Here is a 13,807-nt window from a genome sequence, read left to right as displayed (position 1 = left end):
TTTTTTTACCTGTGTTTTGTTTTCCCAGAATGGGCGGCACGTTCTTATGTCCGTAAAAACGGATATGCAAGAGCGACACGTCGTCTAGAATGACGCTTTGATTAATCTCGTTGGCCCAAAATAACGTGTAAGTACTAAATATTACGGCAGGGTTCTTGGGTTAGACGGATTTGAAGCTCAATGGAACAAGAATGTTGTACCCATCAAAACTCCAACTCTCTGTATTGCCAAGATCACCTCCCCCCCTCTTATCTCTACAACCCGGGTGACAGCTCCGCCGCGCTCCAAAGCGCCTTTTCACCAATGCCAGGCAGAAACTGCCGCCGTCAAAAAGAAAAACGAACGAATGCAGAAGACAAGGACAAGAAACCAGCGATCGCAAGAAGCGCCCACCTTCGCACAGCGCCCACGAACCACGATACCACCGCACTCGACCCATTTGCATGGCCCTCATCTCACGATGCTAGACAAGGCGCCCCCTCAAAGCAAACGCATGGACGAATCTAATGCGGCAGCCTCTCTGCTTTCGATGGAAACAACCGCCAACAACCAACACTATCTGCACCATAAAGCCCCCCGCTCAAGAATGACGAACAGCAGCCAGGATGCTAAAACGCGCGCAGAGGATGGCGGCAACGACGAAACAAGTTCCCGTCATCCTAACATCTCCAGCGCCAGCATCGAGTCTGTCAAAACCTCCTACGACGAGAACCCTCTACTTTCTATTATGAAATCGACGTGTGCGCCCAATAACACTCCGGTGCATACTCCGTCCGGTTCGCCGAGTTTGCAAATACAAGGCGACAACGACGCTAAAGACAAGCCCAAGAGAAAAGATGCTACTGCCGCCACTACCGAACTCCAAGATCATGGTGACAGCGACAACGCTGTACACGCTGCCGCCAGTCCGCTTGCGCCTTCCAATACACCTTCGGATCCGAAATTTTTTTGCAATGGCCATCTCACACAGGAGAGAGTCGGGCAGATTTCTGACGCAGCCCCACCGCAGCACGCTGCAATGAACGATGTTGTTTTCCCTTACTCCTCTACGACCACTAATAACAATCCTGCCGCTGCTACTGTCGTCGCCGGCGCCAGAGAAAAAATAAATTTGCCGCCACCACAAGGTCCGCCTATTTCTTCCCCCGGTACCACCGCAGCTGGCCCTGGCTCGGGCTCGGGCGTACGTTCCGGCACCGGATCGGATTTGCCGCTCATCATCACTACCGGCAGCAAGGACATTGGCAAGAACACCAATTCGCCGCTGTTAATCCTAGGCAGGAAAAACAGTAGCGGCAACAACGAGATCAATTCGTTCATCAGCTCGGACTCGAGAGGCTCTTCCAATAATAACGAAAATCGCGGGGTTTTACGCAGCAAGATCAAGCCCGGCGGCGGCAGCTCTCCGAATGGCTCTCAAACCCAGCATGGTGATCAAGATGATCAGTATGCCATGGGCGTGGCTCCCAGAAATTTTTATTTCAATAAGGACAGGGAAATAACTGATCCGAACGTTAAACTGGACGAGAACGAATCTAAGGTCAACATTTCGTTCTGGCTGAACTCGAAGTACAGGGATGAGGCCTACTCTTTAAATGAATCGTCCTCTAACAACATCAGTTCGAATGCAGGTACACCTACAAACTCTCGCCACGCGAACCCCAGTCCTTCCGTCCCCAGCAGAAACAATTTCCAACATTTCAGGTTTAATCAAATTCCCTCTCAGCCTCCGACTTCAGCCTCCTCATTCACAAGCGCTAACAATAGCAACCACAACAACAACATTCAACGAAACGCCATCGACCGTGGAGAGGACCCGTTTGCCACCTCATCAAGGCCTTCTACCGGTTTTTTTTACGCCGATTTATCAAACCGTAACAACAAAAATAGTCCCTTACATACAAACGAACCATACATCCCGCCACCTCCACCCAAATACATCAATTCCAAGTTGGATGGGCTGAGGTCAAGGTTATTGCTTGGCCCGAATTCTGCATCTTCTTCTACTAAACTAGACGATGACTTGGGCACTGCCGCGGCTGTACTATCCAACATGAGATCATCTCCATTTAGAAGTAATGACAAACCCATTTCAAGCGTCAGTAACATCAACAGCACAAATGCGCTCAGTGTACCGGCCAGTAGACCTCATTCATCATCTTTCCCTTCAAAGGGTGTTTTGAGGCCAATTCTATTACGTATCCACAATTCTGAACAGCAGCCGATTTTTGAGAGCAATAATTCTACAGCTGTGTTCGATGAAGAACAAGATCAAGACCCGTCACCTTATCATCTAAGCCCGAACTCTAAAAAAACCCTGGATGCCGCTACTGAGTCAAGGACAAGACAAGTCACTTGGAATAAAAATGGTAAGCGAATAGACAGACGACTATCTGCCCCAGAGCAACAGCAGCAGCTGGAAGAGCCACCATTGAAAAAATCAAGAAGATCAGTGGGGAACGCAAGGACAACAAGCCAAACCAATAGCGATTATAATTCATTTGGCGAATCTTCAACTTCTTCGGCCCTTTCATCTCCTTCTATAAAGGCCTCTTCTTCTAGCTTGGCATATGGTACTGAATACCCTAATGCTACTTCACCTGGTGCCACTAAATCTAAGGCAAAAACCGCCAAGTCTAGGACAAAATCCAGAACAAAACAATCCTCAAAGAAAAGATCAAATAATAATGCTTCCAAGGCAAAGGCAAACGATTCTCAAGAAATGAATAACACTGCTTCCTCAACCGCTCAAGGTACAAGATCCCGTACTGGTTGCTGGATCTGTAGGTTACGGAAAAAAAAATGTACCGAAGAAAGACCACATTGTTTCAATTGTGAAAGGTTGAAACTGGACTGTCATTATGACGCCTTCAAGCCAGATTTTGTATCCGATCCCAAGAAAAAGCAAATGAAACTGGAGGAAATTAAGAAGAAAACAAAAGAAGCTAAAAGGAGAGCAATGAAGAAAAAGTAAAGAATCTCTGGAAAAGAAAACTATCATTATTATTATTACCATTAAATAAATGAAGAAGGAAAAATGCACATAATAATATTTCAGTAACAATAAAATACATATATATGTATGTAATACCATGTAATTTCAAAGACTTTCAAAAGAAGTTATAGATTAGCCTTCAGATACAGTCCAGTCAAGATATTGTTTGGTGATGTAAAAAATGGACTAAAAATTGATTGCCCAAGCATTCTCTTTTTGATAAAGTAAGAGGATATGGTAGAATACGGAATGGTACTAAAACATACCGTTACGGTCGTTTCTCTTCATATTGCCAGTAGAATTTGGGGCCCCATAGGAAAATTGCATATATTTGCCCGCTTCTTGCTGCGCGGGTTGCTGGTACATCTGCTGTTGCGAGTGCGCATATACTGGTGGTGCGGGGGTTTGATGCTGATGGCTCATCCACACCGGGTTCGAAAAATTTCTTGAATTTGATGGAAATGCTTCATTCTGCCATTGTAAATCCTGCGCATTAAAAGACGGAACTACTCCTCGGCTTTGTTGGTTCAAGAACATATAAGGATAGGATACCACTGACGCAGATGACGACATCGTGGAATTTGAATACGTGGAGTTTAGCGAGGACATCAATAGCGGCGGTTGTTGGGGTGAATGTACCCCCCCTTGCATTGAACTTTGAACTTGACGGTGGATATCACTGGACGGTTTTTGTATGTTTAGTGCTTGCATGGATTTAGGTTGCGCGGGAGATAAAATGTTACTCAAATCGAAGGATGACCCACCTGTAGAGGTCGAAGAAAAGACTGCTGCGCTACTGTAAACAGGAGACACATTTGTAATGGTGTCATCTACCCTTTGATCACTCACTTCACTTTCAAACGTCTTCGAATTCACTCTGTTTCCTGTTATTATGCCGCTGGGTTTAATATTGAATGTATCTGGCGCCATAGGTACAGATGAACCACTATAACCCATAGTCGGAAAAGAAGAATTCAAAGAGCTGTTTCGCATTTGCCTTTCCAAATCTGCCATGGGGATTGAGTCATCGGTGATGGAAACTTTGATCTTTCTTGATAACTTAGCCTTTTCATTCGGCCTTTTTGATGACTTCGTATTAGGTTTAACGGTTTCTTTAAGGTCAATTTTCTTATTGAAGATGAAACGTGATTTATCATCTGACCATTCTACTCCACATTTATTCTTCATCAATAAGTTGAAACTCAAGTTCACAACAACTTGCAACCTCAAAAACATTTCAGAAGTTGCTGATTCTTTGTCGGCTAATGGCGGGTCACCAATTAATCTATCAAGATTCTGATCCATTTGGAGGATCTTATCATGGTCCTGAAAGTCGGATAACTGATAATCAACGAAAGATAAACCATTCACCATCAAATCTTCCTCAAATAAATAGGTCCTTTTAGGAGGATTTTCCGTGGCATTAAAAGAAAAATTAGGCTTTTTTTTCATGATATCGTTCATCAAGTATGCCACGGCATTAACAAACTCTATATTGGTTTGAGAATATTGCAAAACTATGAGATTTGATTTTATCCAATAATTGATAATTCTGACCATACCTAGAATCTCAAAAACCTCAACATTTTCGCTCCATGATTCCTTGACGATATCATTTAGGATGTGAACGATAAATTTGAATGCAAACTTTAGATAATCCAACTCATTGTTACGTAAATCTTTCAAGGTCTTTATGCCTACTTCGGATCGCCTTTTTAATAAAAGATGAAACCCACCTATTGTAACGATTAAATTATTGAAGATGACCCGCATATTTTTTAAATACATTGTCGACATGGTTTCATAAAGTACTACTTCCAAATGCTTTAATTTGATACCATTGTTTAATTGATTAGGTTTTGTATCATCCCTCCAACTACTAGGCGACCAAACAGACCCAAATAGGCCCAGGAAATAGAATTCCAATACCTCTTTGGGAGGTGCTCTTCCTCCTTTGGATTCTTGTAAATATGTGTTCATGATGATAGTATGCAAATTACGGTTCAATGAACTTTTATTATCTACCATTATTGAGTGAAAGTTTTTAATTGACACGGGACTTGGCATCTTAGTCATCATGCCCTTGACAAAGTTGTACATTGCAGTTCCCAAGTTTCCTGTCTGCAGGAATACCATTCCCGCTTGCGAATACGTTTCGCCAGCGCTTGGTAACATGATTGAAGCTAAGCGAAAGAAATTCAAAGACTTGTTCAAATTAAGGATAGTGTACTTGTTGGAAATTTCCTCGAGGAGACTTTTGTAGCGATGCGCTGTTCCTAAAAACAACAGACATCGATGGAAAAGAGTCAGAATGAGGAGGACAAACGCATTATCGTTATTAAATGTATCAACTACAAAATTGCCGCCGTGATTAGCAGTTCCTTCGATATCATCCAACTTTAGGTCTCGAATAACCTTATTCGGCAAAAGCACAGATAAACTGTACTCTTTATAGACCGTGTTAATAATATTGAAATAAAAGCTTTGGACTGTTTTGAAGAATTTTAACATCTTCGAATTCATTCTTCTAAACTCAATAAATTTAGTTTGCTGTTTTTTGTTCTCTTTTTCAAATAAAATGTAACTTCTCCACATCTGGAACCACTTGAATATCGGATAATGTACGCTTTCCCAAGAAAAATCTAAAATCAAAGACATCTCTCTATGGTCAAAGGGCACAAGATTCGCAGTAGTTGAATTTTTGGATAGACGCAAAGCACATTGAGATTCTATGGATGAAACGACAAGGGCATTCAATTTGGAGTGAACAAATGCCAAGAACCCATTCAATAACGCATTATCTTGAAATAACTGATTTGATTTCAATATAAGGTTCAATTGACTTTTTATACCATCAAAAGCGGCCGGAATATCTTCTCTTTGGGTATTGGATAATTCCATTTAATGGTGATATCAACTGTACGACAGTACAATAGAGTGAAATTTTTTGAAAAAAAATATACGCCTGATGACGTGAGTGAAGAACTGAGAAATAGTGTGGATTTTCAAATTTACGAAAGCTCTTCTTTTGATATCAAATGACTTTGCTTAATTTTTGTTTAATAATCTTAAATAGATGACGTCTTGAATTGGATGATCTCTTTACATATATGATTCCTGAAGACACTTTTCATAAAAAAAAACATCCAAAATATATGGAAAGAAGAAACGACACCAAATTTGGAGAGCTTCCCTTGAATGCAAATAATAATATGACCAGATGCTAATTGCTTTAGTAACATTTTTCGCCTGTTTTGAAACTAACTCGAGATAGTGTGTTTTCCTTCGTCAGAAGTTTTTTTTCCATTAGAAGATTTGTCGTGAAACATGATTGGCATCAGTAACCGATAAATAATAACGATGACTATATTTATGTCATACAAGTCTGTTAAAAACCTTAGAATGTTGTCTATATATATATATATATATATATGTTATTTTTGTTGAAAAATTTATATGATGTTATGCATGACAAAGACTGTCAATTAGCAATGGGCTGTAAAGGTAGAGAATTGGGGGCTGTAGCCGACACTGTATTCATCGAAGTAGCGCGGCACCAGCAGGTGGAATTTTGAGGCTCAACTTGTACCCATGCTTTGATCCCTACATTTTCAAATATTTTTTCTACTCTTTTCTTGATGATTGTTGAATTTTCTCCCTCTGCATACTGTACGTGAATGTACCCTACCAGAGTTGGATTTTCTAGTGGTTGGTTTGGCTGTTCACAATGATGCCCGTGACTATGATCCTCTGAATGGGAGTGGGTATGACCATGGGAATGAGAATGTCCAGAACTACCTGCCTCCGTGGGCCAAAACCTAGGGGTTGTGTAGCCAGTGATACCTGGTGTCGTTGAGATTTGGTTAAGGGCACTTTTGACTACGTTATGCTTCTTGTCATCTAATTTTAATAGAATGTTCGCAGAGGTAGATTTCAATAGGGGCAGAGCACTTAATAAGATTAAGGAACCAATCAATAAGGAGGCGATTGGGTCAAAAATGGGCCAATGCGTTAGTTTGATTAATAATGTAGAAATAACCACTCCAACAGAACCCAATGTATCAGCCAATATGTGCAAAAAAATCCCCTTCATATTCTCGTTATCCGTACCACCATGTTCATGAGCACCATGATCAAAGGCAAATAGACCAACAAGGTTGACTAATAACCCTAATGTAGCAACGACCAACAACTCATTTGTTCCATGGAGATGAATAGGGTTGAAAAGTCTTTCAATCGCTTCCACAAAGATACCGCAGACTATACCTAACAAAAGAACACCATTTGTGAAACCGGCTAGAGTACCAAGATAGTTCAGAGCGAAAGGAAACTTATCACTTGCTGGTTTTTTACTTAATATACCAGCAATTAAACCCAATAGTAGAGAAGTGCAGTCCAGGGCCATATGTAGTGAATCGGATAACAAGCCCAATGATTTGGACCGGAACGAATACAGAAGTTGTACAAACATAAAGGCAGTATTCAATAACAGGAATGAAAAGATGGACCTAGTATCTTTGTTCAAGGCCATTTGTCTGAAGATGCTTTCATTTTCAAGTGATGAGGCATTGCATGGATGAGAATGAGAATGTGCATGATCATGAGAATGTGAATCCCCCTGTATGCTGGATGAAGTAGAAACATATTCTGCCACTATAACATAAACTAAAGTTACTAAATCTGTTTTGATGGAAAACGTGACCTCATTAAAGGATAAAAAATGCACTACAATGGCCATTATACCCGTTAATAAAATGGTGAACCTTGTCAGCCAGAAGTGACAAATCATATAACATATCTCAAACTTATGACAATGTTCATTCTCCTGGATTCTTCTTTCTTGATTTATATCTTCAGCGAACAAATCTCTCAAGGATAAGAAAAAGATAGACAAACATCCATAAAACACGAACACCATCAATAACTGAATATTATAAGTATTGTTTATGATAATTGTTAGGTACAAAAGGGTAAATGAAACAATTGGTAATATAATCATCAGCGGAAATTTCTTATTTCTGCCTATCGAGTCTTGTGTTATGCCATTGTCTTTGGGAGCAATATCCACGTTACTTGAAAGAGTCGATAATAACAGTGGTGACACGTACCTTAGTCCAAACATCAATAGAGCATATGTTATCAGAGGCACAGATATTTTACCCACATCTTCCGCACCAATGCCCGCTGAAGAGTCACAGTGCAATACAACTAGTGTCATAATAATGAAGGGTACGAATGTTTTTAGATTGGTCCAAAAACCGAAAGCGGTCCTGCTTGAAGATTCACTCGCAACAGTCAGGCGCTTAATAATCAACAGAGATATACATGTTGACTGAATTGGATGGAAAATATGGGTCAGTATCGATATAAGGAAGATTCCAGAAAATAAAACATAATACTTTCTTCGGCTAGAGTAGTTGACGAAATTAAAGTAGTACGCGAATAGATTGAAAGAGGAGGCTATGAATGTTGGCAGAAGTATCACTCTGATAATGTAATCTGTGCTGAAAAACGCTGGCCCTTGCTGGTCGTGCTCCGCTGCTGATGTGGCTGTTCTTAATATGAGATCATTGTGAGAAGGTACGATGAGATTACTGGATAAAATAATAGTTGGATAGGATAGCAGCAGCGGCACTTTTGCCAGTAGTTCTTGCAGATCCATCACTCAGCTTGCTATAAACGCAATGGAGCACGACCCCTGGATCTACCCGTAACCTTTAATGTCAATAATAATAACCATCTTACTTTTCTTAGAAGATGGCCCATCGCAAGATCGCCTTGAACGAGCATCTTTCGGCAGCATCATACAAGAGGTACTTAAATAACGGTACTTAACTATATGGGTGGAAGCATAGTTATTAGTTCACCCGTTCCTGCTTGCGCTATCGCTCATTTGTGTGTGTTATATTTCGCCTCAAGTTCCCTCCTGAGGGCTATACGCTCCTTCCTCATTGTCCTTAGATCTGGGGGGAGCGTTATTTGCAGGTCCTTTCTTAAGACATCGACATCCTTTTCCAACATTTCCTCCCAATACACATTGATCAATGGCTTGCAACTCAAACCTGTTCTAACGGCCCATGGGAGATATATATCGTACAGCCTTTTTCTTTGCGCTTTTTTCAGCCGTAAAGGTGCGAGGATACCACCAAGAATAGCCATAGGAACGCCCAAGTTGGCACCCTCTAGGGCCTTTATGGTGACCTCACCCTCGATAATAATAGGCATGTTGGTTATAGCATGGTAGAAATCATGGCATTGTCTGTACCTCTTGAAAATATATGCATGCACGGGATCATCAATGAATTTAACAGGTGCTCTCGTGTCCGGAGAAACGTTTTCTCTTTTCAACCACTGATAGTACACATATCCAAAAGTGTTATGGGGCAGTTTGGCCAAGTTATCCATATGTAAAATATCTGTTGTAATGTTGGGCTGTTCCTTTAGGATGCGTCTCCCAGAAGGATCGCTAAGCATTGTTTGCTTCAAACTCTCCAAGAAGACAGGCAAGGCAGTGGCCTCACCCAGCTGGACAATGTTATAACCATCTTCAGGATGAAAGAATGAATTCCAACCGGAAATTGCAAATAATAACAACTTCTCGTACTGATAAAGGGGGACATGGCCTTCGTACCGAGGCTTCAGCGGTCTACTATTAGCCAGGGCCCTAATACGCGACTCTGTGCGTTCTTCAGCCTCTTTCACATAATCCACGTTCTTGTTATGTAACTCACCACGTTCCATGGCATCCGCCAACCTTGCTTCCCTGCCAAATACTAACGAACCCAAGGTGTACATTGCAGCTGCAGGAAGAACTATTCCCCGACGTTGGCATTTCCCTGATAATGCAGTGATTGACCTTAACATAGATGGTCTTAGCATAGTCTTTACTTGTCCCTTTGTAGCTATCTGCTTTACTCCCCTTCTTTCCACAGACCGCGGACTGTTTTCTCTTCAGTTAAATGAAATACGTATATATATATATATATACTGAATTGAGTGATTCGGGGTTGTTCAAACAATAAAAGTGCGATTTACAATGAGGCATACCAAACGCAGTGAAGGCATTTGGAAAGGAAAATGAGTGTTGAACTGTATCCAAATGATAGATTCGGAGCGGTTAGTCAGTACGATGAACACAAAGACGCCGTAGAAGAATGTTCCTGGCTCATCGAAGAGATCGTCAAACCTCAATTACCGAACATCATTGATAATTTTTCTAAGTGTTTGGAAATGCTAGAGAGTGATCAAGTATTTAAGATGCCCATATCTAATGGTATTCCCAACGAAAGCAGCAAACAAAATGATACACCGACGGTCAAGGGTGTTATCACGAGACAAGGTGAATATATCATCGACTTCCATATCGTAGTGAGATTTCCACAATTCCAAAGGGGTAAACAAGTAATGTTCCGGATGAATACTGGTTTGAATTTCTTACTTGTTCAATTCAGTAAGATAATGACTCACTTAAAAAGTATTTTGGAAATATTGAACCAACTACAACTGATCACAGATGCCAGCGAGTTCATGGGTAAATTTGGCGTCGCCATGGAGCTGTTAAACCATTCACTAATACTTTTACAAAACCCTCCTAGAGATTTAGTATTTCCAGAAGATAATAACTATGCCATGAAGGAAATGTTTCAAGATTGCTACTCAGTCTGCGAATCTACAGCTCATATCCTAGGATTAGAACTAACACTTTGTAAAAATGAGCTTTGTATGGAATTGCGGAATCTTACCAAGGTGACAAAGAAACCTTGGTGCGAGATTGATAGTAAAACTGGCAAATCATTCTGTGATGAGATAAGAAATCAAGTGACAAATGAAAGACACAAAAAGTTGTCAAAAATTCTCTCAGAAAACGGTGTACAAGTCCAAGATTCTACACTGCTAAATCACATAATCTCTTCTTTTCAAAGTGAGACCATTACTCTCCCAGAAGCCCAGGAATTATTAAGAAGAGGTGTCACATTTGACAACAGGGTAGTCATGGAATGTGAAAAGTTAATAGTCTCTACAAGCGACCCAACTTTGATCAGTATAAGCTCCAAATTAAACAGTCTTAAGGCGACGATGGCAAATCATCAAGCTAATTTGAATGCTGATAAACAATTAAGTACGACTGAGTAATCCACTAACAATGACACTAATAAAAATATAATAATTTATAATACACGTTTATATAAAAGATGATGGATCCTTTACCAAATAAACTTCCCTCTATTTATGTTTGAGTATTTGCAACTTATTTTCCAGCTGCTTTTTCTTTTCTTTCAACTTCTTCAACTCTTCCAATTCCTCGTTAGTAGACGATGCCATCATAACGACATCCGTACTTACATCATCTCTGCCTTCATCTTCGCGACTGACTTCTGGGTTATTCAGAACATCGTTATCGTTTTCCATATTAATGTTTTTCTTCAACCTTAAATCGTTCAATTCATAGGTCTGCTGCAATGTATCCAGTTCTCTTTGCATTCTGCCCATAGATTTTCGTAATTTATCGCCCAGCGTTCTAACGAGGGGTTCTACTTCTTCAATCAGATCCAATTTAGATCTCTCCACATCATACTCAGGGACTAAACGGAAAACCCTTTTAGTTTGTAGCATCGTTGATGCGAGATTCGTACTGGGTTCGTTTGAGCGTTTTAAAGACTCGACAGAATCTTTCAACACCGAAACTGTTCTCTCTAACGCAAGCACACTTTGTTCCAAGGCATCCGTCATGGTCGCTGCCGTTACTCCTCCATCTGTGTACTGGTGTAGCTATATAGCCTTGTTCCGTTTATTATTTTTTATTTTTCCTTATTGTTAATTATTACGCACTGTGAAAACGACCTTCATAGGAGCTAATGATGATTGCGTATTGAAGGCAAATCGGAATCCGGCCTCCATCGGATACTCACCTGTTTCACCAACTGGAAATCAGAAGGAGATAAATTAGAGTACGGTTATTGGTATGGCAGAACTGGAAAGGAGAAGGAGACCCCCTCCGCAACTGCAACATTCTCCCTATGTTAGGGATCAGTCCAATTCGCCAGGAATGACAAAGACACCACAAACATCACCACCTAAAAGACCTATGGGAAGAGCGAGGTCGAACTCGAGAAGTAGTGGATCCCGTTCAAATGCAGACATAGATCAGTATACCATACCAACAGATCTAGATTCGTTAACCACCGCTTCACCTCCATCTTCCGTCCATCACGTTTCACAACAGCAACAATTGTCCCCCATATTGGCTAACAAAACTCGCTCTTCACTTGAAAATGGAAGTCGAAATCAAATTGATAATCCTGTAGACTTACCATCGGCTGAGCAAGTAACAATTCCCATACAGGCAATTCCTCCGCCGGCATCGGGTGAACTGTCGAAATTCCAAGATGATTCAATTAAGCAATTATCTGGAATAGGGTTATCCAACAACCGCAAGAAGCATACTCATATAATTATACTCAAGTCATTAAATGCAACCTTTGAGACCAAGTTTCTTGTTGTACCATTCAAACCTGACGGACTAAAGTTAGGTCGGCCAGTTACCAATAATCTAAACAAGAATAATTCAGCCTCAAAAAGAGATTTGTTTTCGCAACAAGTTAGGCCAGATAACGGAAATTTCGATTCAAGAGTTCTATCTAGAAACCACGCCTGTTTAAGTTGTGATCCTACAACGGGAAAAATATACATTCGCGATTTAAAATCGAGTAATGGGACGTATGTTAACGGGGTAAAAATTGATCAAAATGATGTAGAATTGAAAGTTGGCGACACTGTCGATTTGGGAACCGATATCGATACGAAATTTGAACATAGAAAGATTAGCGCGTATGTAGAAGAGGTTTCAGTCATTCCCCTAATGAATTCTGCCCCTGATCCTACGAGTTTGATAACGAGAAAACAGGAATTTACCAGTAAGAGTGATGGTAATTCCACCGATATAAACGGAATGAAATTAGACAAAACACATCATACTCAAAATATCCCACTACGATCCCATTTGAATGAAAGTTACACTGAAGCTGGCGTAACATCTGCCACAACCGCTCAAAGAGCTGCTTTTGAGGCTGCCATGTTTGGAGACGTTAATAATATGGAATTGGATGATGACATTTTAGGCTTAGAAACCGAGGTTCTCAGTGGAATTTTCATTAATAATTCTGCGGGCACAAGTATGAACTTGATAAATATGATAAAGACTCTAACTACCGAACTATCGTTAGAAAGACAGGAATTGGAAAAATTACATTCCATGCAAAACTTCATAGCAAACTACACCGCAAACTTGGGCTCTATAAATAAGCACATGATTGATATGAACGAAAAGCATTTACTAAAACTAAGCACGGCTTTACAAAAAACTCTATCAGAAAACAATGACGCGCTACTCAGAGAATCAGAACATCAATTAAAAGAGATTAAGCAGCAAAATAATAAAATCAAATCTGCATGTAGCTTGAAAGAAAAACAAAGTTGTGAAATGTTAAAAGAAATAGAAGATGAACTAATGGATCTAAACTCCCAAATAGAAGAAGAAAGGAACAAAAATTCAATTTTAACGAAGAATAATTCTAGCAATAATATCAGTAATGGGAATACTGCTAGAATCAAACGAGAAGATTCAGGGGAAAACAAGAAAGATAGTCAAGAAACATTAGTAAGTACTGAAGAAGTAGAGATCGTTGAGGGCAATAAACCGAAAGCTGGTAAAAGAATACTTTTCGGGATAGTTGCCATCTCATTTGGATTAGTTGCGACAGCTGTTAAGCAATTGCCGCAGTAATTCAAAGAAGAAATACCATAAGCATAATC

The 13,807-nt window shown here is 40.3% G+C and overlaps 7 protein-coding genes across 7 annotated transcripts; 3 read left to right on the top strand and 4 right to left on the bottom strand.

Moving 5' to 3' along the window:
• Window positions 1-460: 460 nt before the first annotated feature.
• UME6 (DNA-binding transcriptional regulator UME6) lies at window positions 461-2,974 on the top strand (the record flags this gene model as incomplete). The annotated part of the gene is made up of 1 exon (XM_056226986.1): window positions 461-2,974. The coding sequence occupies one exon, from the start codon at window positions 461-463 to the stop codon at window positions 2,972-2,974; it is 2,514 nt and encodes an 837-aa protein (XP_056086852.1).
• Window positions 2,975-3,250: 276 nt separating this feature from the next.
• On the bottom strand, window positions 3,251-5,896 carry EBS1 (Ebs1p; the record flags this gene model as incomplete). The annotated part of the gene is made up of 1 exon (XM_056226985.1): window positions 3,251-5,896. One exon carries the CDS (start codon window positions 5,894-5,896, stop codon window positions 3,251-3,253), a length of 2,646 nt encoding a protein of 881 aa, XP_056086851.1.
• Window positions 5,897-6,476: 580 nt separating this feature from the next.
• On the bottom strand, window positions 6,477-8,657 carry MSC2 (metal cation transporter MSC2; the record flags this gene model as incomplete). Its single annotated transcript, XM_056226984.1, has 1 exon — window positions 6,477-8,657. One exon carries the CDS (start codon window positions 8,655-8,657, stop codon window positions 6,477-6,479), a length of 2,181 nt encoding a protein of 726 aa, XP_056086850.1.
• Window positions 8,658-8,884: 227 nt separating this feature from the next.
• Window positions 8,885-9,874, bottom strand: COQ4 (ubiquinone biosynthesis protein COQ4; the record flags this gene model as incomplete). Its single annotated transcript, XM_056226983.1, has 1 exon — window positions 8,885-9,874. The coding sequence occupies one exon, from the start codon at window positions 9,872-9,874 to the stop codon at window positions 8,885-8,887; it is 990 nt and encodes a 329-aa protein (XP_056086849.1).
• Window positions 9,875-10,072: 198 nt separating this feature from the next.
• Window positions 10,073-11,128, top strand: RAV2 (Rav2p; the record flags this gene model as incomplete). The annotated part of the gene is made up of 1 exon (XM_056226981.1): window positions 10,073-11,128. One exon carries the CDS (start codon window positions 10,073-10,075, stop codon window positions 11,126-11,128), a length of 1,056 nt encoding a protein of 351 aa, XP_056086848.1.
• Window positions 11,129-11,218: 90 nt separating this feature from the next.
• On the bottom strand, window positions 11,219-11,725 carry SPC19 (Spc19p; the record flags this gene model as incomplete). The annotated part of the gene is made up of 1 exon (XM_056226980.1): window positions 11,219-11,725. One exon carries the CDS (start codon window positions 11,723-11,725, stop codon window positions 11,219-11,221), a length of 507 nt encoding a protein of 168 aa, XP_056086847.1.
• Window positions 11,726-11,957: 232 nt separating this feature from the next.
• On the top strand, window positions 11,958-13,778 carry VPS64 (Vps64p; the record flags this gene model as incomplete). Its single annotated transcript, XM_056226979.1, has 1 exon — window positions 11,958-13,778. The coding sequence occupies one exon, from the start codon at window positions 11,958-11,960 to the stop codon at window positions 13,776-13,778; it is 1,821 nt and encodes a 606-aa protein (XP_056086846.1).
• Between the last annotated feature and the right edge of the window lie 29 nt (window positions 13,779-13,807).

This window comes from Saccharomyces kudriavzevii, assembly GCF_947243775.1.
Source record: "Saccharomyces kudriavzevii IFO 1802 strain IFO1802 genome assembly, chromosome: 4".
Classification (NCBI taxonomy): Eukaryota; Fungi; Ascomycota; class Saccharomycetes; order Saccharomycetales; family Saccharomycetaceae; genus Saccharomyces; species Saccharomyces kudriavzevii.
Note: the sequence above shows the minus strand (reverse complement) of the source record. Positions and strands in the feature narration are given on the sequence as shown.